The sequence below is a fragment of the Cibotium barometz genome, chromosome 49 (genome assembly GCF_041138505.1).
Source record: "Cibotium barometz isolate CiBa-2024 chromosome 49, ASM4113850v1, whole genome shotgun sequence".
NCBI classification, from domain to species: domain Eukaryota; kingdom Viridiplantae; phylum Streptophyta; class Polypodiopsida; order Cyatheales; family Cibotiaceae; genus Cibotium; species Cibotium barometz.
In genome coordinates, this window is record NC_141094.1 from 101,934 (window position 1) to 129,423 (window position 27,490).

Sequence of the window (27,490 nt, forward strand, 5' to 3'; positions counted from 1 at the left end):
AACCTTAAGCAATTGGAGAGGTTCATAAGAAAAATAAAGTGGTACATCATAAGATTTCTCAAGTACTTGGCTCATGTAGCAAGTCCCCTATATCATGTAGCAAGTCCCCTATATCAAGTACTTGGCTCATGTAGCAAGTCCCCTATATCATCTCCTCAAAATGGACGTGACGAGAACCTCACAAGGGCTCAAAGAACAAAACCCGTGAAAGCAAGAAGCACATAGCAAATAGTGCCCTCTAATAGCAAATCACCATGGCCACCAAACAATGGGCAAAGAGAAGGTAAAGGGATTGCAATTTTTGAAGCTTGTGTTCTTCCCAGATTTGAACGAAGCACTGCATGCAAAGTGGGAAACATCCCTAGGATTTGGTGGGATGATAAAACAAGATTGGGATTCCGTTGCAAACCTTGAGGGAGCAGAGCAATAGTTGCAAGGTTTTGCCCTTGAGTTGGTAGTGGTGGTACACTTGGTGCATAATCCACGCTTTTGCAATTGTCGATCTATGTATGCTCCTTGACAGATCCTTGAAAGATTTGTGGCATCAAATTCTCTTCCCTCTGATTCATGATAGGTAACACTAGTCAAGATCATAGACTCAAAGAAAGGTGTTATCATGAAGCATGTCCCTTTTTTTATGCTCATATACTGGTCACCTTGATAGTTGACCCATACCTCCAATGCAAAGGGGGATGGAACATCCTCCATTTTCATTGTGAACCAGTTCAAGGTGTCTACATATAGCTTGGCTCCGTATTTGTTATGCCTAATGTATTTGAACCATATGTCAAATTACAGACACCTCACTTGGCCATGTGGTGGTGGAGTTTGTACTTCCAAATCATAGAAGTTATCCCCATGAGGACGGATACTTTGCTTTCCAATACACAAGATATTTCACTTGAGTCCGAAGATGTGTCTTCTCTATCTAGCTCAACGAGCTCTACAAATCTATCGCCACTTTCTTGGTGGGAAGGGACCCCAGTAACAATTGAAGATCCAAATGTAATGGTCCTTCTAGATCATGAATGCCTCTACATAGATGCCTATTTGATAAGTCTTCAGAAGTTAGCACATGATCACCAAGAGTCTAGGATAGCAAAAACATCATATTTTCCACACGAAATCACTATATTTATTGATCTCCATGACATCACAAATTACATATATCATGAGACTAGTAGGTGAGAAAGAAATTTCACATGGTGATCTAGTCGATATCACTTTTCGTATTTTTTCATGTTGTTACATTCCTTCAAGAAGAAAAAGGTTAAGAATAAGCATTCCAAGATATTAGGCTAGCAAGATATATATATATATATATATATATATATATATATATATATATATATATATATAGAGAGAGAGAGAGAGAGAGAGAGAGAGAGAGAGAGAGAGAGAGAGAGATTTTACAAATTCAAAAAATACACCACTTCTCATCGATTGAGAAGTCAAAAGAAATAGAAAAATGCATGACTTCACAATGCAACATTTTCTTTTGCTAGTGTATTATGTAATTACATTTCAAAATTTCAAACAACACACGGCTTATTACCAAACATGAAAAATTAAACAAAAGGCCATTACTTCACAATCTCAACAATACAATTTTATTGGGAGAACTCGTTTGCAAGGAACATTTATATACCACTTAAATAGTCAAGTCAAAACATTGGGTTCAACTAGGTTCCTCAAATTTGATAAGTAAAAAGGAAGTCTAATTTGGTGTGTGAAGGATCTTGATGAGACCTAATTTAGCTTAACCTAAATATGTGTGTGTGTGTGTGCGTGTGTGTGCATATGCACATAACAAAGAGAGAGAGAGAGAGAGAGAGAGAGAGAGAGAGATGGGTGCAAGGGGGTTATTAAAGAGAATGGAGCCCATGAAAAAAGGTCATACTGATCAACGTTATATAAGGATGAGATTTTGAACAATTCTAAATATTACAAGGAAAAAAAATTGCGAGTGTGGAGGAGTAAAAACATCAAGCTGATGAGTTATGATTTTTACATACAAGAAAAAATCTACTCTGCCCTTTTCTCTTTCAAATACTTTTGGATGTAGGACTCAACAACTACAACACCCATTATCCAAGAGATGGCGATGGAGTAGTCAGCAACACTCAAAACAGGTAAACCAAGACCCTTTTGTGCAACCATTAGAACAATTCGTGAATTTATAACTCCGTACCTGTTCATGTGCATTGTACCAATTAGAAGGCTAACATTACCATTGAAATGACATTAAAATACAAATTTCAAAAAACCCTATAGTCCTTTTGGAAGAGAAGACTTTGGTTGATCACGTTTAAATTTTAATCACCAAAAACCTCAACTCCCTGGTTCTGTTATTCTTTATTTAGAATGGACTGTTGTAAAGTTCATATATTGAATCCAAGCCCATGAGCTTGATATTCATTGCCAACATTTCAATCTAGATTTGGGTAGCCATTCTCCTCTCTTATAGCTATTTGCAACAAGATATACCCTAGTTATGGGAGTTCATACTTGGATCCCAAGAAGAAATGCTATGTGTTTAATTCTTGTTGTTGACGATGATCTTTCTAAAGGCATCTATGTAACCAATCCCCTCTTGTTTTGCCACTAGCATCATTAGGTACCTTGAATTCAAATTTGAACACCAAGAAGAATAATTACAAAGACCTATTAATCAGCTTTTAGTCATGCCTAAGGACTTAAGGAGAGCTAAATTAGATTTCAAAGGTTTAGCTAGTAATTTAAAAAATCATGCTTGGTGGGGCAAAATCAATTTGTGAGGTTTCAATGATCATAAAGAAATAATCTACTGGTGGCTCTTTTGCCTTCAATGAAGAATGCCACAAGTAAGGTATGCCCTTGCCATTTGTTGAAGGCTGCTCATAAAAGTACTTATACTCTTCTTGAGGCCTCACATCATACATATAATCCTTCCAAAGATGGGCTAACTTTTTGAAAGGCAAAATTGCTAAACTTTTCAAGGATAGACAAATTTTTGCTCTTCGAAGGAAAGGATCCACTTTTTAAAGATCATTGAGTAAATTTTGTTAGATAGATGTCAAAGAAAAAGAATATTATAATCTAAAATTCAATGAATATCCAAGGCCACCCTTCCAAAAATGATCCTTAAAGGGGTTAAATTCAATGAATATATAAGGCCACCCTTCCAAAACAATACTTATGGGGTTTTTTTTTTGGCAAGGGAGATATGGGTGACTGAACCTCCCTCTAGGGGGAGATTGTGAATTTAATTCTCCAACCTATTCCAAGATATGAATATTGTGTGTACGTCTCAATTAGAGATAAAGATTATTTTTTCTCTGTGTTTGTCGCGTTTAATTAGAATTACTATGTTCAAAGAACCTTCTTTAGAGATTTTAAAAAAATTCCTTGAAGGCTTCAAATTTTAGCCTTGGACCACGTTGGGCATTACTAGTGTAGAGGATGGTGGCCTTATTGAACAAAGCATATTCCTACTCGGGAAAATCCAAGGCTATTCATGCAACTAATAAATTTTTTTTGTAAGCTTTTGTTGAAATGCCACAATGTATAAATAAATGCTGATATTTTAACCAAGATTGTAGCTCAAGGCAACCCAAAATTTGAACTAGGATATCTTAACTTTAATTGAGCAAATTAGATCGCAAACTCGGTTCTTTGAGCACTACAGCGCCCAACAATTATCCACGTGTGTGTCAATGATCTTATCAATCGCTTATTTGAGAACGCTTGGAAACTTCAGGCGTGCACGCGCATGCACACACACACGTACACACACACACACTACATCCAAGGCTGCTTGTCACAAATAACCTTGTCCACTGTGATGTTTGTTAAAAGGCACAAGGGGATCTATTTAAGCCCCCTAAAATCACCAAGGTAGGATTTTAATTGCCAACTCTACTCATAGAAAAATTACGAGCATTTACTCTTGTAGCATTTGGGTTTTCATGTCTAAATTTAAAGTTTTCCCATTCTATGAATTGCTAGTTTCTATACTCAATGCTCATGCTTTCATAACATTTGGGATTTTACTTGTGTATTAAAACTCTACACTTTGAAGAAATGGCAAACTTATAGTTGTAATTACCTAATTATAAAGCTACCAAACTCCTATGAGCAAACACCCATTAAGTCATGCCTAAGTATATCTCAAACCCACTCTCTTTCGAACTCATGCATTGTCACATGCACTCTGAACTCAGTGCATGGTGACAAGATGGCTCATCATCAGAAGTGCATCAGTTGTACAGTTTTAGAACCCAATAGGATGATATTTGTCGTACGCCGTGACCCCATTGTACATCCTCAGTCCAGGATAAGCCAGGCACGAGCTACGTAGGTCATTCCTCAGCCTTAGTGGGTCAGTCAGTCAGTCAAGTCCCTTAACCCACTTGGAGAGAATCATTCATGCATGTAGAGTCAGTAGAAGCCTTAGGGTTTGCATCAGAAAGCACTCTGCATCTTGCATAATATGCATACATATGCCTGTGCATCATTTAGAACATCCCCAAAGCCTTAGGGAATTTACTGGGATTTATCAGGTATTTTTTCCATATTTATTGGTATTTATTTATCATTATTTGCATTATTGGGCATTTATAAATATTAACTTTATTAAATGACCAACCCCCAGTTAGTATAAATAGGCTTGCCTAGAGCCTCTTTTGCTCATTCAGTCTTCATTGTGCTAAGAGCTCTCCTCTCTCTTGCTCTCAGCCCAAGACTAATCCAACCCTAGAGCCCATAAGCTTGCTTCTCCAGCCCTTGAGAAACCCTAGCTTCATTCAGCCCTAGGTGCTTGCATTCAGCCCTGATTCAGCCTCAGTTCAGGCCCAGATTCAGCATACCCTTCAGCTCAGTTCCACGCCAGAAATCAGTAGTTTGCAGCCTGCAGATACCTGCGTTTTGGTGCAGCCGTACAGCAGTCCATCTGCGTTTTGCTCCAGCCGTACAGCAGCAGCCCTGCAGTCCCCTGTTGCTCATGCGTTTCAGTCCACAGCCCTCTCTAGCCCTCAGCGTTTCTGTCCACAGCAGATTCCAGCCCTGAAGGTTCAGTCTACAGCAGTTTCCAGCCCTGAAACAGTTGTTTGCATCAGTGTCCAGCCTTCTATGCATCATCAACACATTCAGCAGTCATCTGGTGAAGGTAACACAACATTCATATGTGTTTTCAGCATTCTAACAGTGTGTAGAACAGTCCACCTTCTTCTTCTTTGAGCCTCAGGTGTGCAGCCCTTCCTCATGCCCTTGGGAGGAGTGCATAGGCTCGAGATCAAGTCATTGAGGTGTTTCTACAGCAGTGTACAGATCAGCCGCTCTCCGATCCTCCGAGATCTTGCGTTTGGCTTATCTACAGTCCAAAGTCATTCTCTCTAAAGTAATAAAGCAAATACTATCTCGTTATCGGGATAGGGGGCCCTTCAGTGGGTAATTCGGGACCCAATCTGGTGTACAGTTCTCATCTATCTCTCTCTCAACTCTTTAAAGTTTGAAGTAAATGAAATGGATTGCTAAACTCACGAAACTCAGGATACAGAAGACGGTGTGAGCATATTGTGTGACAGGATCTTCCAATACAAAGACTTCCGCTGCATATCACATTGGTATTAGATTCAGATTGTCCACACACACCGTATCCTAGCGTGGGGGCATCCTTGGATGGTTAGATTGCGTTCCGGCACGACCACCGACTTCAGCATCATGTCTACAGGAGAGAGTACTCATCAGCCGGAAGACGTCTCCCCCGAAGGAGACCTTGTTCTTCCGCCTACAGCAGACACCATAGCTCTTCTTAGAGCTCAGAACCAGCTACTCATGGAGCGTCTCCCACTCTTGGAGGCAGCAGCAGCACGTCCTTCTACACCTCCAGGAGCACCCGACTACATCTCCCTCTTCTTTCAGATGGAACAACAAAGGAGAGAGGACGAGGCCCGAAGGCGAAGAGAAAAAGAAGAAAGACGGGACTATGAGGAAGCCCAACGCAGGATCGACGAAGACCGGCGTCAGGCTGAACTCGCCGCTCGGGAACACCAACGTGAGCTTGATCGAGAACGTATGTTACTCGAACACCAACGGGAAAAGGAGGCCATACACCTGAGGTATCAGCAGCTCTCCTCAGTCTCCCCAGTCATAGGTGTCACCAACCAGCATCCCGCAGCAGCAACCACCATCATTCGCAGTCAACCAAATTTCAGCAAGTATGATGGTAAGTGTGATCATTCTTCAGTTAATCAATTTGTTCATCAGTTTAATGCTCATTTTCCATTAGCTAGGATCACAGACCCTCAAGACAAAGTCCACTTAGCGGCTCCCCATCTCACTGGTGAGGCAGTCACTTGGTGGCAGCATTGGTCTAGTATTCATACTGACCAAGCCACAGGTGTCACAGCCTTTGACTGGGACATCTTTGTCCATGACCTGAAGACCAGATTTCTCCCGCCCCAGTACATGACCGGTCCGAAAGACGAGTTCTACGGACTCAGACAGAACGGTTCCCCAGTGCTTCAGTTTTCCGGTAAGGTTATTACTTTAGCACAGCAGTTATTGTTATCTGAGCAGGCCAAGATGGAGCAATTCATTCGTGGATTGGACTCCAACATTCGGTTCACAGTTCGTAACTTTGAACCAAGTACTTATGACCAGGCTTTGACTCTCGCTCAGAATGAAGAAATGAAGCTCAATGGGGGCAAGCCCAAGCAGACATCTCAGTCCAATACCAAACCCCAGCAGCAGCAATCAGCTGCACAGACAGGGAAAGGTAACGCATCTTCTAAAGATGCTAAGAAGGACAACAGTAATAGCTCCAGTTCAGGGGGTAAGAAGGATAAAGAACCTAAGAAAACCCCTGATGAAAAGGCTAAAGCAGGCATTACTGGAGGTTATCTTCCTCCAGAGGAGCAAAAGAAGTACCAATCAGAAAATAGATGTTTTTTCTGTCACATTATAGGGCATGGTAAGAAGGATTGCCACAAATGGCAAGCGGCACAAGCTGCCAAAGCCCCTTCTGCCACAGTTGCCACAGCCTCCCCAGCTCCTCCAGCCCCGCCTACTACCTCAAATGCAGTTCAACTTTTACCTTCCATGCATCCTATGCCATCCGTGGTATTTGATGCTAAGCAGGAGGGTGAGAGCGATGCTGCTCAGAAGAGCCTTATCCGAGCTTATGGCTCTGCCCAGGGCCGACAGTTTGTAGTCCTTTTCGATATGGGTAGTTCTGAAGACGCCATCTCTCCCCAGTTGGCTAATAAATTGAACTGCACTTTAGTCCCATATCATCTGGATGTGGACGGGTTTACACCTGGTCTTCGCACTCACATTTCCCAGAAGGCACAGCAGTTTGCCTTTGAAGTTCAGAAGGCCTCATTTCAACGAGATTTCATTGTCTCACCTTTGTTGGGGTGTGACATGATCTTAGGAATTCAGTGGTTCCGTCAGTATGAGCCTATTCCCAATTGGGGACAGGACACTTTTACTATTTGTAAAGGTTTTCCTGAGCCTGTCATGATTCGGGGGGATAGAAGCATTCTTGGCATCCCATTGATTTCGCATCTCCAGGCCCGACGAGCTATCCGCAAGGGAGCAGAAGGAGCACTCCTTTATGTTCGTGCTCAAATAGCCCCTCCCTCATTAGTAGCATCCATTACATCTTCAGTCCCTCAATTAGCAGACCTCCTGTCCAGACACCAGGACATTATGCTTAGGGACGATCTCCCACCCAGTCTCCCACCCTCTCGCCTTGAGGACCATCACATTGATTTGGTCCCTGGATCAGATCCTCCTAGCAGGTTTCCCTATCGTCTTTCCAAGACTTTAGAGGGCGAGTTGGAAAAGCAGTTATCTGAGCTTCTCCGAGCCGGATTCATTCGGCCTTCTTCCTTCCCATTTGCTGCACCTATCCTATTTGTCCAAAAGAAGGACAAGTCTGCACGCCTTTGTGTAGACTACAGGGCATTAAACAAACTCACTATCAAGAATAAGTTTCCTATGCCCAGGATAGAGTACATTTTGGAGCGTTTAGACGGTGCTAAGTTTTTCACTAAGATCGACCTCAAGAGTGGTTACCATCAGGTCCGCATTTTTTAAGCTGACATTCCAAAAACAGCTTTCAGGACAGAGCGTGGTCACTACGAGTTCGTAGTCATGCCTTTTGGGCTTACAAATGCACCCGCAACGTTCAATAAGATGATGTCTAGGATTTTCGCAGTCCACATTGGGAAGTGTGTCTTCATATTCCTTGATGACATACTAGTCTTCTCAGCCACTGCGGAGCAGCATGAGAAAGATGTGAAGAAAGTCTTGCAACTTTTGCGAGATAATCAGCTCTACATAAACGCCAAAAAGTCTATCTTTGGTGTTAAGGAAGTTCAGTATTTGGGCTACATCATCGGTTCCGATGGGATTAGACTGGACCCCTCAAAGGTTCAAGAGATCTTAGATTGGGATATTCCTAAGACCGCCCAAGAAATCCGTTCATTCGTAGGTCTTTGTCAGGCCTATAGCACACATGTCCATCAGTTTTCCAACCTTGCAACACCTCTTACCGACTTGCTCAAGGGGGTGAAGACTCGCAAGCAGAAAGTCTCAGTTACAGGTAAGGCACTTGATGCATTCCGTGCACTCCAGAAAGCTGCCTCAGAAGCACCTGTATTAAAGTTAGCATCATGGGACGAACCTTTCGAGGTCATCACCGATGCCAGCAATGTAGCCATAGGTGCAATCCTCCAGCAGGACAATAGACCCGTGGCTTATTACAGCAGAAAGTTGGATGTTGCCGAAAAGAATTATTCAGTATATGACAAAGAGCTTTTGGGTGTGATCACAGCGCTCAAACATTGGAAGCCTTTTCTTTATGGACAGGCTTTCACAGTGAAAACAGACCACCAAGCACTTAAGTGGCTTCAGACTATGCCAAGTGCCCAGTGGAGTGATCGACAGGCCAGGTGGAGCCAAATCTTCCAACAGTTTGGAGGTATGATTGAATACATCCCTGGTAAGCATAACCCAGTAGCAGATGCTCTCACTCGAAAGTCCAGCATCCAGGCAGTCCAAGAAGCTACCATTCTCGAAATCACGGGGAAGGACTTGGATAGTATGAAAGACCAATATGTCGACTCCCCTGAGTTTGGTACTCAGTATAGTTTGGCCCTCACTTCTGAGCCTGGCCACTATTCAGTACAGAACGGTTGGTTGTTCTACAAGAACCGTCTCTGTGTTACTCGGGAAAAGCGTTCTGCTCTTCTCCACGATGCCCATGACTCCTTAGTTGGAGTACATAGGGGTATCAACAGTACTCTCGAGAAATTAGAACGGTCCTTTTATTGGCCAAAGATGAGGCGTGATGTCTATGCACATGTACAAGCCTGTAAGATTTGTCAAAAAGTCAAGGTTCCCCATACAAAGAAGGCAGGTTTACTTCAACCTTTGCCTATCCCCGACGGACCTTTCATCGACATATCTATGGACTTTGTAGGGCCTCTACCAACATCCCGTAACACTCAGTGTTTTACCATTGTGGATCGCTTTAGTAAGTTCTGCATGCTCATCCCATGCAAGCATACGGCCACAGCCGAGGACGTAGCCCGTCTGTTTCTCAAGCATTGGTATCCAATTTGTGGTTTGCCTAGCACCATAACATCAGACAGAGATTCCAAGTTTACCTCGCATTTCTGGAGGGCATTATTTGAAAACTTTGGAACTAAGTTGCAGTTGTCTAGTGCATTCCATCCCCAGACAGATGGCCAGACAGAAATTTATAATCAGTTGGCCTTTGATGTCCTCAAGTCATATTGTCATGACCAGCAGTCCAAATGGGAGCACTATCTTCCGTTGGTCCAAGCTATCTTGAACGACACTCATTCATCTAGTGTCGGACGGACTCCATATGAAGCAGCCTTTGGTCGCCGTTTTTCTTCTCTTTTGACGAGAATGGTGTCTTCATCTTTAGAGGCTAATAAAACCACGGAAGCATTTTCCGAGATCATTGAGTCAGTCAAAGACCGCTTGACCAAAGCTCAGGAAGCATATAACAGACAGGCAAATAAATCTAGACGAGATGTCCACTTCAAGGAAGGGGATTGGGTCTATTTGCGTATCATGAAGCAAAGATTGAAACAAGTGGGCAAACGTTGTCCCAAGCTTTCATTCCGAAGTTTTGGCCCTTTTCCAATAGTTAAGAAGATAAGTGATGTCTCAATGAAGTTAAAGTTGCCTGCCAGTTGGACAATGCATGATGTTTTCCATGTTTCTTGGCTAAAACCATATGTTGGTCCAGAAGTGTTTGATGTTTCAGATGAACAGCAGCCAAACGTGGTAGACGAGGCAGAAGTTATTGAGCCTGAACAGATCCTTCTTCATCGATGGAAGCATGGTTCCGATCGACGGATTCGTCAGTTCTATACGAAATTCCGAGATCGAGGCACCCACGAAGCCGTATGGCTCGACGAGGAGTTCTTCCAGGAGTATCCCCAGTTATTGGCGGACTACTTGGAAGCCATGAACCTGCCGCGCCAAGCTAATCAGGAGGGAATGTCACATGCACTCTGCACTCAGTGCATGGTGACAAGATGGCTCATCATCAGAAGTGCATCAGTTGTACAGTTTTAGAACCCAATAGGATGATATTTGTCGTACGCCGTGACCCCATTGTACATCCTCAGTCCAGGATAAGTCAGGCACGAGCTACGTAGGTCATTCCTCAGCCTTAGTGGGTCAGTCAGTCAGTCAAGTCCCTTAACCCACTTGGAGAGAATCATTCATGCATGTAGAGTCAGTAGAAGCCTTAGGGTTTGCATCAGAAAGCACTCTGCATCTTGCATAATATGCATACATATGCCTGTGCATCATTTAGAACATCCCCAAAGCCTTAGGGAATTTACTGGGATTTATCTGGTATTTTTTCCATATTTATTGGTATTTATTTATCATTATTTGCATTATTGGGCATTTATAAATATTAACTTTATTAAATGACCAACCCCTAGTTAGTATAAATAGGCTTGCCTAGAGCCTCTTTTGCTCATTCAGTCTTCATTGTGCTAAGAGCTCTCCTCTCTCTTGCTCTCAGCCCAAGACTAATCCAACCCTAGAGCCCATAAGCTTGCTTCTCCAGCCCTTGAGAAACCCTAGCTTCATTCAGCCCTAGGTGCTTGCATTCAGCCTTGATTCAGCCTCAGTTCAGGCCCAGATTCAGCATACCCTTCAGCTCAGTTCCACGCCAGAAATCAGTAGTTTGCAGCCTGCAGATACCTGCGTTTTGGTGCAGCTGTACAGCAGTCCATCTGCGTTTTGCTCCAGCCGTACAGCAGCAGCCCTGCAGTCCCCTGTTGCTCATGCGTTTCAGTCCACAGCCCTCTCTAGCCCTCAGCGTTTCTGTCCACAGCAGATTCCAGCCCTGAAGGTTCAGTCTACAGCAGTTTCCAGCCCTGAAACAGTTGTTTGCATCAGTGTCCAGCCTTCTATGCATCATCAACACATTCAGCAGTCATCTGGTGAAGGTAACACAGCATTCATATGTGTTTTCAGCATTCTAACAGTGTGTAGAATAGTCCACCTTCTTCTTCTTTGAGCCTCAGGTGTGCAGCCCTTCCTCATGCCCTTGGGAGGAGTGCATAGGCTCGAGATCAAGTCATTGAGGTGTTTCTACAGCAGTGTACAGATCAGCCGCTCTCCGATCCTCCGAGATCTTGCGTTTGGCTTATCTACAGTCCAAAGTCATTCTCTCTAAAGTAATAAAGCAAATACTATCTCGTTATCGGGATAGGGGGCCCTTCAGTGGGTAATTCGAGACCCAATCTGGTGTACAGTTCTCATCTATCTCTCTCTCAACTCTTTAAAGTTTGAAGTAAATGAAATGGATTGCTAAACTCACGAAACTCAGGATACAGAAGACGGTGTGAGCATATTGTGTGACAGGATCTTCCAATACAAAGACTTCCGCTGCATATCACATGCATGCAATGTAATTATGAGGCTCCAACTACTGAGGCATAAATCATTTAATAATAAGAATCCAATATGGCTATCTTCAAATTGCAAATTATGTGAGGAGGGCTAGACTTACTTTCAAAAAACATTTATGATTGTCCCCTCTTTTTTCGTCATCAAATCCACACATACATAAAAGAAAAAAAGCTCGGCCCACACGTCCACACACAAGCATACACATAAAAATATTGTATAGATATTTATGTTGCATACACATAGGGGTAGGATGCCTTGTTTCCAGCCTCTTAAAATGAGAATAGTTTGCATAGATATTTACATTCCATATGTACAAGGGTAGGCTCTCTTGTCTACCCTTTGAATTTGAGGAAAGCTTATAGGATCACACCCACAGCCTCTCCCAAGCGAGAGGTTGACTCTACCCTTTGGGCTAATCCAAGTATATAATTGTCCCTCTCATTTGTAATGTAATTACGGCTTTAACGATTTTTTACAATTTTCCTTTTTTGTAATGCAAGGCTTTTTTTTTGTTGGTACCAAGCAACGTTCTTTCAAATGGGAGGGATCAATCATGATACCCTCACCCCACCCTCCAACACACACACACACACACACACACACACACACACATTAAGCACTTGCTCCAACACAATGCTTGTATTTTTAACAAGGTCATGTGAATTTTTTTTGTGAGAAGTAGAGTAGATAATGCTTACCCCATGACAGTAGTGCGAATCATCCAACGCCTATGTGCTTGAAATTGTTTGTTTCTAGCTGTGGCCACAGCACGAGCAAGGCATATGAGGAGAGTGATGGACGCAATCGCCATAAAAAGCCGTCCCAAAGTCCCAAATTCGGAGTTGACAAGCATGGTGGTTGAACCCGTGAATGCTAAAAAAAGGGATGCACACACAAATGCATACCCCATCTGTCGATGTAGCTTCAAGTGACGAGCCCTGAAGGATGTGTTGAATTGAAATGGTGCCACGAACAAGAACACAAGACCTGCTAGAGAATGCAGCTGCACCACGACCACCATAATAGTTAATGCAATTCTTGCCTTTTTCTTTTGCTAAAACATGCTTATCCTACAAAACGAGGTGTCTGTGTGTGTGTGTGTGTGTGTGTGTGTGTGTGTGTGTGTGTGAGAGAGAGAGAGAGAGAGAGAGAGAGAGAGAGAGAGAGAACGTTTTAATGTAATTTGATCTATTTGATGGGGGTAGGATTTGAACACATGACATGTTGAATAGCAACTCCATTAGGTAAGCAATCTACCACATGAGAGAGATAGAGAGAGAGAGAGAGAGAGATCTTTGTTATCTTGTAGTAATGATCCCAAAAAGAGACCACATATTTCTATCCAAGTGGAGTGGGATTCAAGCAAATAACATGTTGAGTACAAACTCCGTGAGCTAACCAATCTTGAGAGAGAGAGAGAGAGAGAGAGAGAGAGACAATCAAATTGCTCTCTCTCTCTCAAGATTGGTTAGCTCACGGAGTTTGTACAAACTCCGTGAGCTAACCAATCTTGAGAGAGAGAGAGAGAGACAATCAAATTGCTCTCACGAGTTGCAACAAGCTCTTCCCCTTTTTTAAAAATGCAGATGGTGTGTAGCTTTTTTTGGGGGGGGGGGGGGGGGGGGGCGAAGGTGTACACACACACACACACACTCACTCACTCACTCACTCACTCACCCACCCACACCGCCCCTCAATCGAGGTCGCCAATAGTGTTCACGCCCACCACGACTAGGGACTTGGCAAAATGAAACACTTCACAAATTGGACTACCACCAAACTATAACAAGCCCCTTGGTAAAACTTAAGAAAAAGTTGCATGCCAACCGTGAAGGACTTTTAACTTTTAGTACTTGTTCTACTACACTCACTTGAATATGATGCATTATTACGTATCATACTTCCCCCCTATTTACAAGTTATGAACTATTTTGTGGCACATATAACAAAATCATCTTAAAAAAAAGGAGATTAAATAACTTAAGCAACGTCAAGGCATGACATCTAGGAATGCACATATTAGTTATCACACGACTAGAAAAATAGAACATTCACTTCCTAAGAGCACATACATTAGTGCACATACATTAGAAAAATATAACATTTACTTCCTAAGAGCACATACGTTAGTGCTAAAAGTCAATCACTCCTTAAGACACTCTGTTTTTTTAATAAAACTTGAAAAGCATGAGTTTTTGTGTCCTTGGCAAGACCAAGGCCAACAATATAGTCCTTTGAGGGCATTTTTTATAAATTGTTGAATGTTTTGTGTCCTTTTGGTTTCATGACAAAGAGCTATGTTGTGCTTAGAGGTGACCCTAGTGGCAAGACAAAGTAGGAACTATGTTTTCTTGAACACACACCATATAGGAAGAATAAGCATAGCATGGGTGACCTAGTGGCAAGACAAAGAAGGAAGTATATGTTTTTGAATACACACTATACAGGGAGCATAAGAGTAGCATCCGCACCCATAAGATGGGCAAAATATGTTAAATTTCATTGGTTGAGAGAGGTCTAGGGAAGCAATTGTTTTCTTCTATCATCAAATATATGTGCATACATCGCCTCTCTAATATCCACCCTCTAAATTAAGTAGCAACTAGAAGAGTACCCCTCTAAACTAAGGACTAACCCACAATTTCTCCCCAAAAAGAGTTTGACTATAGCATTTGTTCATGCCTATGTTTGCCTAGTGAAAAAGGTAATCTTGATGGATTACAAGTGCAGAGGAGAATAACTAAGGGTTGCAAACTCAATTGCATAGTAAAATAAAGGTATACAAATCTTAATGGCTTATGTCTCAAGAGAAGGGTTGCAAATCTAATACAATAAAATAAAGGTATACAAATCTTGATGGCTTTTGGTTGGAGACCATGGTACTGCACCATTTTTTTGTGCAGCGAGGAAGCGAGGAGGTTGACACACCAATGGAATGTGCCACCTTAAGCGAGAGCTTGCATTGAGGGGGCGGGGTACACGATTAAGAGATGTTGTAGTGGTAAGTTATTAGCCCTCTCAACAGAAGGGCTTGAGTTGTTGGTGCTCCATCTCTTTTTTAAACTTGGATTTGGGATTTGTTTTTGAAACCATTGTGCACACACAATTACAATTATACACATATACATGTAGACACATACACTTCATGTATATGCGTACATGTCTAATGTGTAATTGTAATAGTGTGTGTGTGTGTGTGTGTGTGTGTGTGTGTGTGTGTGCAAGTGCATGCGTTTATGTGTGGGTTTAAATAAGAGCCAAAAAATATAAACAAGGCCCAAGAATGTAAATTAAAAAGGGGAGGGGGGGGGGACTCTACCTCAGATCCGAACATGGGTGTCCACCTTGCAAGACCATAGCCTTACTGTCACACTATCACGATAATTTTTCTAGTACCTCATTTTGAAAATACTTATTGTTATTCATGCAATTTTTTGGTGTGCTCGTCGAAATCCCTACTAGAGACCAATCAAATCCCCATTCACAACAGGGGGCCACATCAACCAAATTGGGCCGAGTTTACTTTTTTCCAAATCCAATGGCTTGCATTCACTCAATCTTTGTGTTTATACTTCCCCACCCTAGATCCAAAACTTAGCTTGTAGAGGATCTCATGCCCTTTAGTCTCTTAACCACCCTTCTAATTGAAGTTCTTAGCTTTCTATAGAATTTTCCTTGTTGCCCTTTAGTACCTGCATGGACAGGGGGTGTTGGGGTAAAGGCATAATGCCCACCCTTATAGTGTGTACAAGCCCATAAGTTATAGTACATAGTACACTTAGTACTTTTAATGTACTAAGTGCACTATTTGTACTAGTGCAATATACATGTGTGATAGGGGAGTCACACACTCATGCCTCATGAGTTGACTTATCCCCACAACTCTCTCTCTCTCTCTCCGTTTGTTCTTCTCTGTGTATGTCTCCCACATAACTCTTAACCCTAATTCTCCCATCAACTCATGTGTGGGAGACATACACAGAGAAACAAGGGAGAGAGAGAGTTGTGGGGATAAGTCAACTCATGAGGCATGAGTGTGTGACTCCCCTATCACACATGTATATTGCACTAGTACACATAGTGCACTTAGTACATTAAAAGTACTAAGTGTACTATGTACTATAACTTATGGGCTTGTACACACTATAAGGGTGGGCATTATGCCTTTACGCCAACAACCTCCCACTTAAAGGCAAAGTGCCCTTAAGTAAAGGAAAAGAAAAATCAGCATGTACATGATAATATACAAGGCCATATCAAGGCTGAAAGTGGCCTCATCCAATGCCCATCAAGTGTCTGCAATGAGCAAACCGCTCCGGAGGCAAACTCTTCGTCAACAGATCAGCCGGGTTGTCATCCGTATGAATCTTAACAAGCTGAATTTGCTTGTTCTCTATCACCTCTCTGATGAAGTGATACTTCACATCCACATGCTTCGTCTTTGCATGAAAGACAGGGTTCTTTGCCAATTGAATGGCACTCTGACTGTCACAATGCAACAATGGAATATCCCCTGTATAACCCAAATCAACCACTAACCGAGATAGCCATAATGCCTCCTTGCAAGCCTCTGTGGCTGCAATATACTCGGCCTCTGTAGTAGATAAGGCTGTGCACTTCTGCATCCTGGATATCCATGACACAGCACCTCCTGTGAATGTAAATACATAACCAGTAGTAGACTTCCGGTTATCTGGATGACTAGCATAATCCGAATCTGTGTAACCATGCACTAATGCATCCTGTTTGCCAAAACAAATGCACAAATCCTGTGTGCCCTTCAGGTATCTCATGACACCTTTCACTGCTTCCCAATGCTTCTTGCCAGGGTTGGCCATGTATCTAGAAACCACTCCCACATGTCCGGCCTAGTAGCAACCATGGCATACATGAGACTGCCACAAGCTGAAGCATACGGAATCTTGGCCATATCAGCCCTGTCTCTATCTGACTGTGGGCTGTCCATAGCACTGAGTTTCACATATGGAGGCAAAGGAGTACTAGTCTTCTTCCCCCCGTCCATATTGAACCTCTGCAAAACTTTGCCAATGTATTCCTTCTGAGACAAATACAACACATGCTGATTTCTGTCCCGAAGTATCCGCATACCCAAGATGTGATTTGCATCACCCAAATCCTTCATATCAAAGGTTTGATGCAGCCTCTGTTTCAAGGTATCCATCTCCTTACGAGATTTCCCGGCAATCAACATATCATCAACATACAAGATGAGGATCAATAGACTGCCATCCAAAGCTTTTTTGGTGTACAAGCAGTGATCTATGTCACTTCTCCTGAATTTCTGAGATTTCATGAATGTATCAAATTTATGATACCATTCTCTTGGTGCCTGTTTGAGCCCATAAAGACTCTTTTTCAGCTTGCATACAAGCTTCTCCTTTCCACTCACTGCATAACCCTCTGGCTGCTGCATATATATCTCCTCATGGAGATCACCGTGAAGAAAAGCAGTCTTCACATCCATCTGAATCAAGTCCAGATCATCATGTGCAACCAAAGCTAACACAGCTCTAAGTGTGGTCATTTTGACCACCGGAGAGAAGATCTCCTCAAAGTCCACACCATATTCCTGCTTGAAGCCCTTAGCCACTAACCTGGCTTTGTATCTTGGCTTTGCATCTGGTGCAACTTTGAGCCTGTAAACCCACTTGCATGGCAAAACCTTCTTGCCTGCAGCTATGCCAAGCTCAACAAGCATACAAACTTGAAAAGCCCCTTGAATTAAGATCAATTTCTGATCATTCATGGTACATTGACGCACATGAAGGCATCCAGAGTGTTCACGATGCTTCCCCCTGGCCACATATACATCAAATACATGAAAGCCCCTTGATTTACAAGCACATTGAGTGCTTGTAAGGCATCAGCACATTATCCACAGCATCAAATGCGATTGCCTTCGTGCAAATCAACCAAATCGGCACAAAAGCCCTTTGATTTGCACTGCAATTTTGCCCAAATGTGCGATTTTTCACATCATACAGCATGTATGAGTGCTTAATTGCACAATTACATCAAAAGCCCCAAATTTCGACATCCAATTTCCTGCAAATTAATCCTGATTGTGACCAATTTCCTGCAAATTGATCCTGATTGTGACCAATGTCACCCAATTTTGCCAATTTTGCTCAAAATTTGAGCAATTGGGCACCTGTATTTGCTCAATTGATTACTGTACTTGCTCAATTGCAAATCCCAAAAAAAAATGAAGCATATACCTCTGAAATTTCTGCAGAAAAGGGGCGTTGAATTTGCTGCTGTTGTATTGATGCTGCTGCTGCTGCTGCTGGAAAACTGTGCAGATGGGGTGCGACTAGTCTAGTGATGCCGATTGCGTGGTCGAGGCATTTAAGCTTGATGAAGGCGTAGCAGCGGGAGGCCCAGGGGCAAGCGTAGGAGATGTAGAGGTGGTATCGGCCAGCGACGGCAGGGAACGCAGCGGAGCTCTCGCGAGAGATGAAGTGTCGGAAGGTGGAAGGGGTACGCTTGAAGGCACTACCGTTGCTCTCGCGTGTTCGTTCCACGCTCATCCGCCCAACACTTCGCCTAGCACAGGTCGCTTCGCTCGCCTGGCTCCAGTGATTACGTTGGGTTCACTGCCTTCGCTTATGTTTCGATTGCCAGCCGACGACTCAACGCTTCTCGCCTATCGCTTCTTCGCTCCGTTGGACTTGCTCGGGACAGCTCCGTCGGATCCAGCGCTACACGTTTGCCACGTATTCGCCTAGCGCCAGCTACACCCGTGCGTGCTCTTGCGCTTCTTCACTTGATTGGCTGCGCCTGACTCCTTGTCCGCCTGGCTACTGTGACCTTGATACAAGCTGCTCACACTGAAGGGCTTTGCTGCGAGTGTTGATGCCCTGCAGGCCTTGCTGCGAGTGTTGATGCCATAGAGTATGACAGCAGCAAAGCAAGCAGCTCGTTCAGCTATCAAGGAGAAGAGGGAAGAGGGAGGGATCACTAAGCTCTGATACCAGTTGATGGGGAGAATTAGGGTTAGGTTAAGAGTTCATGTGTGGGAGACATACACAGAGAAACAAGGGAGAGAGAGAGTTGTGGGGATAAGTCAACTCATGAGGCATGAGTGTGTGACTCCCCTATCACACATGTATATTGCACTAGTACACATAGTGCACTTAGTACATTAAAAGTACTAAGTGTACTATGTACTATAACTTATGGGCTTGTACACACTATAAGGGTGGGCATTATGCCTTTACCCCAACAGGGGGAATTTATTTTAATAAGTTACCATGTGGGTTCAATAGAAGGGATTTTTGAAATCCTTAATTTACACAATCTTCACGCATACAAGGGTGACATTTAAAGGGGGTATTCACGGATTGAATAGAAAAGGATGTGTTTTATCCACAAAAAATTCATAGATAAAGGATTTTACAAATAGGCCTTGAACATCGCACGTGATATAGAGAGTTTACATATAATGAAGAGTGACGTGATGGGGGGTTTCCATTTACTATATTGACAGTACCTGAGATGTGACGACTCACATCCATTCACATGCTTCACACTGCACTAAGGTAACTACCACACTAGGAATGCTAGGAGGCTAGGGGGCTAATCAATTGTGAGCTAATTCACCCATTAAAAGCTCATTATAACAGGCAATTGGGGGGACGACGGCCCATGTCATGCTGGGACAGATGCCCGACAGCTCAAGGCCACCACGTCGAAGGGTGAGAAACGGCCGGCCAAGAGAAACCCATAACTTCCTTTTCCTCCAAACATTTAGCGCCCACTGCCTAAAAAAAGATGGTCGCGCATGGGAGGCCGGCACACTTTGGAGAGAAGTGGGACGGTGGACAGTGTGACACCACTGCTATGGACGCAGTGCCTGATTGGCTAGTGAGGGAGAAAAAGGTGACCAAGTGTCCTAGTGTGACACGCTTCTCCTTATGGGATCCTGTTACTGGGGGGTGCCACGCGAGGGGTCCGCAGCGCTCTCACTTTTTCCCTTAAAGCTGCCCGCTACAACCCCCACTAGTTGCTCCCCATAAGAAACCAGACCATCCAGCTTCATCACATCACACACACAGCATCATAGAGCATAACATCAAAAAAGACTAATCATCACACAAGGAGCATGAACATGAGGGCCACGCCCTTCCACAATCAGCCAGACAAAGATGTTTATACATGGCAACATAATAAATGATACACCACAAAACCAACCAAGCACCCTGCACTCAGTACCTAAGGGAAACCTCACGGGTGAGAACCCGCTGTAGAAGTACGTCAGACCACGTGGTGTGTGGCTGACGGAAGCCTCTGCTATCCGCCTGCGAGCCGCCTCTGCAACTCCGTGTAGGATCCCCAACTCTGCTGTCCGCCTTGGAATCGCCCCCGCAACTCCGTGTAGGAACCGCTTCCTGCAATAGAGAGTCGATGACGAATCAACCCATGTACATCGCCATCTTCTCTTCACCTGCACCCCTTTGCTTCACCTGCAGCACAAGCCTCTGCTTTACCACACAATGCTTCTGCTGTTGCGCTCCAACATAGCTACAGAGAACAGGCAGTGCACACACATTCTTTAAGCGCGGCTGCCCTGCAGTCTCGATAAAAGGCTCGGCTGTTTACAGCCGCACACACGCATGCGGGCTGCCCTGCGCCTCTACCCTCTGCACGCACACAGCCTCGCAAGCTTGCTCCTGCGCTTGCTTTCACACTTCTTCGCCTGCTTACTGACGCACTTCCTCGCACACACCCTCGTATGCTTGCTTTCACGCTCTTACTCGCAGACTCTGTTGCATGCTTGCTCGCGCGGCTGCCCTGCAGTCTGGATGAAAGTCTCGCTATTTACAGCCGCGCACACACACGCATGCGGGCTGCCCTGCGCCTTTACCCTCTGCACACACACAGCCTTGCAAGCTTGCTGACGCGGCTGCCCTGCAGCCTAGGAAGAGAAACATGGCTTTTTGCAGCCGCGCACGAGCTGGTCAGCACCTCCTCCTCCTGCACGCGCACAGCCTTGCCTGCTTGCTCACACGCTTGCAGGCTTGCACACGCACTTGCTCGCTCGCAGGCCTGCTGACGCGCTTACTCGCACACACACTTGCATGCGAGCCTTCTGCGCTCTCTGTCTCTGCAGCCTGCTGGACTCGAGTGCTTCGCTCTTCGCAGCTGAGCACCCTTGCTCACGCGCTCGCTCGCATACACCCCTGTAGCTCGCTCACGCACTTGCTCCTCTGTTGGACTCGAGTGTGTTGCTCTTCGCTCTCTCTCTCTCTAGAAAAGATACACCCGTGTGTCCTCTGTACGCCTGGCCCCCACCTGCCTTTATTAAGGCATACACCACATGAAATTCTTTCACATGGTAAGGCCGCCCAAGGTACACTTGCACAACTGGACCTTAATGCACCCACTAAGGCCCGGTTCCCATGGAGTCTCAATGCGTGATTCCGTCCACCATCATCTCAAGACTGCAGCTCGTGTTCAAGTCTTGTCTGCACACGAACTCGGTCCACTTCTCATGGAGTCTCAATGCGTGATTCCGTCCACCATCAAGACTACAGCTCGTGTTCAAGTCTCGTCTGCACACGAACTCGGTCCACATGAGCTTCCGTTGTCAAGCGGAGATTGGTCGTCGTCCAAGATGACCTCGCTTGACGAGAACCTCGTCACATTTCCTCCCCCCCCCCCTCAATTCCGGAGCCTCTTTCCATCGAGATCTCTTGAGAGGATGATGCTTATGCTCAACCAAGGTAGCTACAATCAGCTGTGCACCCTTGCCCACCGCTTGCTTCAGTTATAGGGCTGATAAGAGCTTGGGGTATGTTGCTGGCTGTTCTGTGGTAGCCTCCCCACTACCCTTATCCTTGAATCACCCAAGAGGAGGAGCTGTTCCGAATAGGAAGAGATCAAGGCCTTAGCTTCTTGCAACCAAACTTGCCCACGCGCAATGTCAAAATCGTCCATTTCGCATACGCTGAAGTCTGTTTTGTGAGTAACCTCACCCACAGTAATTGGAACGCTTTTGGCCTTCTTCCCGACCTCCTTGTCTGGTGAATTCACAGCTTTCATCATGGATCCGGGATCCGCTTCTATCTTCATCCCACACTCCTTTGCTTTTGCTGGAGTGATGAAGTTGTGAGACGCCCCGCTATCCACCATAGCTCTTACCGGTCTACCATTCAGTATGGTTGAGACATTAAGAAGCCGATTACACTTCAATTCAACTTGAGAGTCCACTGCACTCAGGCGCTGAATAGTGCCCAAACTCTGGACACTCGTGGAGGAGTCTACTTTGCTGGATGCCTTGTAGAGCTTGCTTAGGTGGACAATCACGAGCATAATGATTGCCACTGCAAATAAAACACTCCACCTCTTTCGCTTTTCCCGTCGACTTGCTTGAGCCCGCTCCTGACCTTGAGGACTCAGTCTTTCCGTTGCCTGATCCTCCTTTCTTCGAAGAGCTGGCTTCATTGCTTGTCTCTTTTGATGTGGAAGTGCCCCCGCTTCCGCCACCTTCACAATCAGACCTCTTACCCTTAAAGCCACTCTTGGCGTTATCTTTGCCTCCATTCGCAGATGCCCGCACCCACCGACCTTTTGCTTTGAGAAGAGCCTTCACCTTGTTGGCCAGGCTCCTTGTAATCTGTCAGCATGTCGGCTGCAACATATGCCACAGCGAGAGTGGTGACATTTTGTCTCTGCAGATCTGCTTGGGCCCAACCTTTGAGCCTATGAGTGAAGTGAAAGAACCCGTCTTCCTTAGAGATGGTCCTGATCTGCAGCATAAGGGCTTGAAAGGCCTTCATGTACTCCCGGATTGAGCCGGTGTGCTCCAAGCTGTCGAGGGCTTGTCTTGCCTTCCATTCGGCATTCATGCGCAGAAATTGTTTCTGCAAAGCTGCCTTCAGCTCATCCCATGTCGAAATAGCGAAAGTATTTCTTCCGTTGTCCACATCTTCCACGTAATTACGCCACCAAAGCTTGGCATCTTTGGTCAAAAAGGTGGTCGCATAAAAGACCTTATCTGCCTCTGCAGTAAGATTGGCACTCTTGAAAAATTGCTCACAGTCATACAAGAAGTTCTGCAAGAGCTTCACCTCTTGTGTGCCATCAAAGGGCTCGGGATCCTTTGGCTTGATTGCCCTCGTAGACGAGCCAGCTTTGGCCCGAACCTCTCCTTCTAATTGCGCCACCTTGATCTTCAAATCTGCCACTTGCCTATTGAGGGCAGCCACCTCCATTACCGCACTCGCATAAGCTGCATCCAGCCAGATGACCTCCTGTTTGAAGGCATCCGCACTTTGTTCAAGGGTCTGCAACCTTTTCTCCAACTACAACACCCTTGCCTGAGTGGGAACTCTTGGTGGTGGTCTGCCCGCCAAGCCAGATGCCGCAGCTTGGGGTAGAGCCTCTCGAGGCTCCCACTCTAGCTCATGGTCCAGAGCATCTCCTCCATGCACGGACTGGATGTCACTCTCATCCATGTTGTAATGTATGTAGCCCTAGCTAGTTCGAGGGTTGAATCGCTCTAATACCACTGCCACGTGAGGGGTCTGCAGCGCTCTCACTTTTTCCCTAAAAGCTACCCGCTACTTCACCGTGTTGGCCCGAAAGAATCACAACCCCCACTAGTTACTCCCCATAAGAAACCAGACCAGCCAGCTTCATCACATCACACACACAGCATCATAGAGTATAACATCAAACTGCAAAGACTAATCATCACACAAGGAGCATGAACATAAGGGCCACGCCCTTCCACAATCAGCCAGACAACTTCACTAAAGAGGATCCTTGTTTATACATGGCAACATAATAAATAATACACCATGAAACCAACCAAGCACCCTGCACTCAGTACCTAAAGGAAACCTCGCGGGTGAGAACCACTGTAAAAGTACGTCAGACCACATGGTGTGTGGCCGACGGAAGCTTCTGTTGTCCGCCTGCGAGTCGCCTCTACAACTCCGTGTAGGATCCGCAACTCTGCTGTCTGCCTTGAAATTGCCTCCGCAACTCCGTATAGGAACCGCTTCATGCAATAGAGAGTCGATGACGAATCAGCCCCTGCACATTGCCATCTTCTCTTCACCTGCACATTGCTTACAGCAATCCGAATCGCCTCTGCAACTCGGCCCCTTTGCTTCACCTGCACAAGCCTCTGCTTTACCACACAATGCTTCTGCTGTTGCACTCCAACATAGCCACAGAGAATAGGCAATGCACACACATTCTTCAAGCGCGGCTGCCCTGCAGTCTGGATAAAAGGCTCGGCTGTTCACAGCTGCACACACACACACATGTGGGCTACCCTGCGCCTCTACACTCTGCACGCATGCACCCTCGCAAGCTTGCTCCTGCGCTTGCTTACACACTTCTTCGCCTGCTTACTGACGCACTTGCTCGCACACACTCTCGTATGCTTGCTTTCATGCTCTTACTCGTAGACTCTGTTGCATGCTTGCTCGTGCGGCTGCCCTGCAGTCTGGATGAAAGACTTGCTGTTTACAGCCGCGCGCACACACGCATGCGGGCTGCCCTGCACCTTTACCCTCTGCACGCACACAGCCTTGCAAGCTTGCTGACGCGGCTGCCCTGCAGCAAGGAAGAGAAACACGGCTGTTTGCAGCCGCACACACGCGCACGAGCTGGTCAACACCTCCTCCTTCTGCACACGCACAGCCTTGCCTGCTTGCTCACACGCTTGCAGGCTTGCACACACACTTGCTCGCTTGCTCGCTCGTAGGCTTGCTCATGCACTTACTCACACACACACACTTGCATGCGAGCCTTCTGCGCTCTCTGTCTCTGCAGCCTGCTGGAGTCCAGTGCTTCGCTCTTCGCAGCTGAGCACCCTTGCTCACGCGCTCGCTTGCATACACCCCTGCAGCTTGCTCATGTGCTCGCTCCTCTGCTGGACTCCAGTGTGTTGCTCTTCGCTCTCTCTCTCTCTCTGCAGAAAAGATACACCCGTGTGTCCTCTGTACGCCTCGCCCCCACCTGCCTTTATTAAGGCGTACACCACATGAAATCCTTTCACATGGTAAGGCCGCGGTTCCCATGGAGTCTCAATGCGTGATTCCATCCACCATCAAGACTGCAGCTTGTGTTCAAGTCTCATATGCACACGAACTCGGTCCACTTCTCATGGAGTCTCAATGCGTGATTCCGTCCACTATCAAGACTACAACTCGTGTTCAAGTCTCGTATGCACATGAGCTTCCATTGTCAAACAGAGATGGGTCGTCCTCCAAGATGACCTCGCTTGACGAGAACCTCGTCACGGGAAGGGGGGGGGGGGGGGGGGGGGGGGGGCAATATCTCATACTTGTTAAACCCCCTCTATGTAGAGGTGTCATAAGGAGCACTTAGATTTTCTTATTGATGTAAGAGCTGACTATTAGAGTGCTACCTCAGTACTAGGAGGAGCTTAACAAATTTACCTACTATATAAGAAAACAACATCTATAAATATACATATACTTCAGCGAAAAATGGTGTATCTTGCACACAAAATTTAGCTAAAAATGGTTTTTCTTGTAGGCAACCTTGAAACAGTGAAATGAAGGTTGAAATGCTGCTATTTTATACGAAATAACCATGTGTGTGTGGTAGAGCTAGTCGTGTTCGTACATTCATGGCCTCTTGCAAAGACGAGTGGTGGAGCTGGGTGATAGTGGTGCTTAGTCTCCATAAGCACATGGAGGGACTTTTTGCTAACGTCCTTGTAAAGTGAGCACTTGGGGCTTTTTGATATTTTTATGGGTTTGAACCCTGAAAATATATTTTACTGCCAGCAGTGCTCGACAAAACCGGCATTTACATGTAATTTTACCGGCTGGATTTCAGAAAAACCGGCATTTACATGTAATTTTACCGGCTGGATGTAGGGCTGAAATTCATTAGTTTTAGTGTATATTACCGGTAAAACCACTAAATTTAACACAAAATACAGGTTGTATTTTTCAAAGCCTTTATTTTTAAGGGCTGGGAAAAAGGTTTTTGTTGAGCAGTGGAGAGCAGTATCGAAAACGATGAGAGAAAGAGAGAGTCTCTAAAGAGAAGAGTAATCTCTGTATATTGTGTACATGAAAGAGAGAGATTCCTACGCGTGTGTGTGTTAACTGAGAGAGAGAGAAAAACACATACTCAAGGACTTAAGGACGGTTCGTGAGAGAGAGTGTGTGTGTGTGTGTGAGAGAGAGAGAGAGAGAGAGAGAGAGAGAGAGTGAGTGAGTGAGTGAAATTGAGAGGTGAGAGAAGAACCTGCCAAAGGGCAACGTGGTCGACGATGTGAAGGCCAGCAACATCAAAGCGACCGGCAAGAGCAGCAATGGTGAGATGCTTGTAGAGATTGAAGTCTCCCAGCACGAAGGGAATGGAGTAGCCCGCAAAAGGAATGCCCACGCCCAGCAGCCACCACCACCCCACCCCTTCTAACACTCCCTGCACACCCATCTCTCTCTCTCTCTCTGTCTCTACAAACAGCAGAACGACTGATGCACTTCGTTGCTCTCTCTCTCTCTCTCTCTTAATTTGGGAACTTGGAAGTTGGGTTATCTAGCTTCACGAGTAGATGCCGACTTACCGAGTCTCTCTCTCTCTCTCCAAGTTTCGCAAGATCCAAAACCAAACTCCTCCGAGTCTCACTCAGTGTTCGAAAAAAACCCGAGTTTAGTGTAATTTGCACCTGCAACTTCTGAAATTAACCTTCAAATTTTTAACTTGAAGGTACAAAAACCTGCAAAATTTGGGAAATTTTAGAAGGAAAACCTCCAAAATTTGAGAAATTCTTCAATTAATAATTTCCCAAATTGCTAATGAAGGTTATTAACTTTTTGGCAAAATTATTTTTTTCGAACACTGGTCTCACTCTCTCAAAAAGTCAACCCACGAGAATAAGCCCACACCAAAAAGTCAAGCCACAAGCCACGAGAATAAGTCCCACGGATGTTGACGCAATGTGATTTCTGTCGAGTGCTCTGAATGTCAACGTGAAGAAATTCAACCAAGCGTGGAGTAACTATGAGTCTCTTAAGGTAGCGAAATGCCTTGTCATTTAGTGACGCGCATGAATGGATTAACGAGATTCCCACTATCCCTATCTACTACCTAGCGAAACCACAGCCAAGGGAACGAGCTTGGAAAAATCAGCGGGGGGAAAGAAGACCTTGTTGAGCTTGACTCTAGTCCGACTTTGTGAAATGACTTGAGAGAGAGAGAGAGAGAGAGGATAAGGAGCCGGTTGGGTGGGGGCCAACGCCGAGGGGGTTGGAGGATGAGTTGGGAGGGGTGGCCGGGGATGTGACATGCCCGGAAAAAAATGTCGGCTTGGACTAGCGACCCAAACGCGGTTGGTGCAGGGGCCAAACTTGAATCTAGCACTCGAGCGCTTAGACGCGGATGGGCTAGCTAGCACATCTGAACATGTATGATGTGAAATGTGTTAACAAAAAAAAAATTATAGCCTTGGAAATGGGGTTCAAACAGGTTTTGGCATGGTTCACGAAAATGGCCATGTTTACTCTTTTAAAAT

The 27,490-nt window shown here is 45.1% G+C and overlaps 1 protein-coding gene across 1 annotated transcript; it reads right to left on the bottom strand.

Annotated features, from left to right (window-relative positions):
• Positions 1–1,884: 1,884 nt before the first annotated feature.
• Positions 1,885–26,584, bottom strand: LOC147610162 (uncharacterized). Its single transcript, XM_086786457.1, has 3 exons — positions 26,221–26,584; positions 12,657–12,961; positions 1,885–2,191 (listed from the first exon to the last, which is right to left on the bottom strand). The coding sequence occupies exons 1-3, from the start codon at positions 26,410–26,412 to the stop codon at positions 2,026–2,028; spliced, it is 663 nt and encodes a 220-aa protein (XP_086642583.1). The 5' UTR covers positions 26,413–26,584; the 3' UTR covers positions 1,885–2,025.
• Between the last annotated feature and the right edge of the window lie 906 nt (positions 26,585–27,490).

What these genes read in the sequence shown, in the direction of transcription:
- LOC147610162 (XM_086786457.1), bottom strand. Translation starts at nt 26,412, where the DNA reads ATGGGTGTGCAGGGAGTGTTAGAAGGGGTGGGGTGGTGGTGGCTGCTG. An exon ending in ACCACGTTGCCCTTTGGCAG is followed by an intron (nt 12,962 to 26,220) that starts GTTCTTCTCTCA and finishes GTCGTGGTGCAG; the next exon opens with CTGCATTCTCTAGCAGGTCT. An exon ending in ATTCGCACTACTGTCATGGG is followed by an intron (nt 2,192 to 12,656) that starts GTAAGCATTATC and finishes GCACATGAACAG; the next exon opens with GTACGGAGTTATAAATTCAC.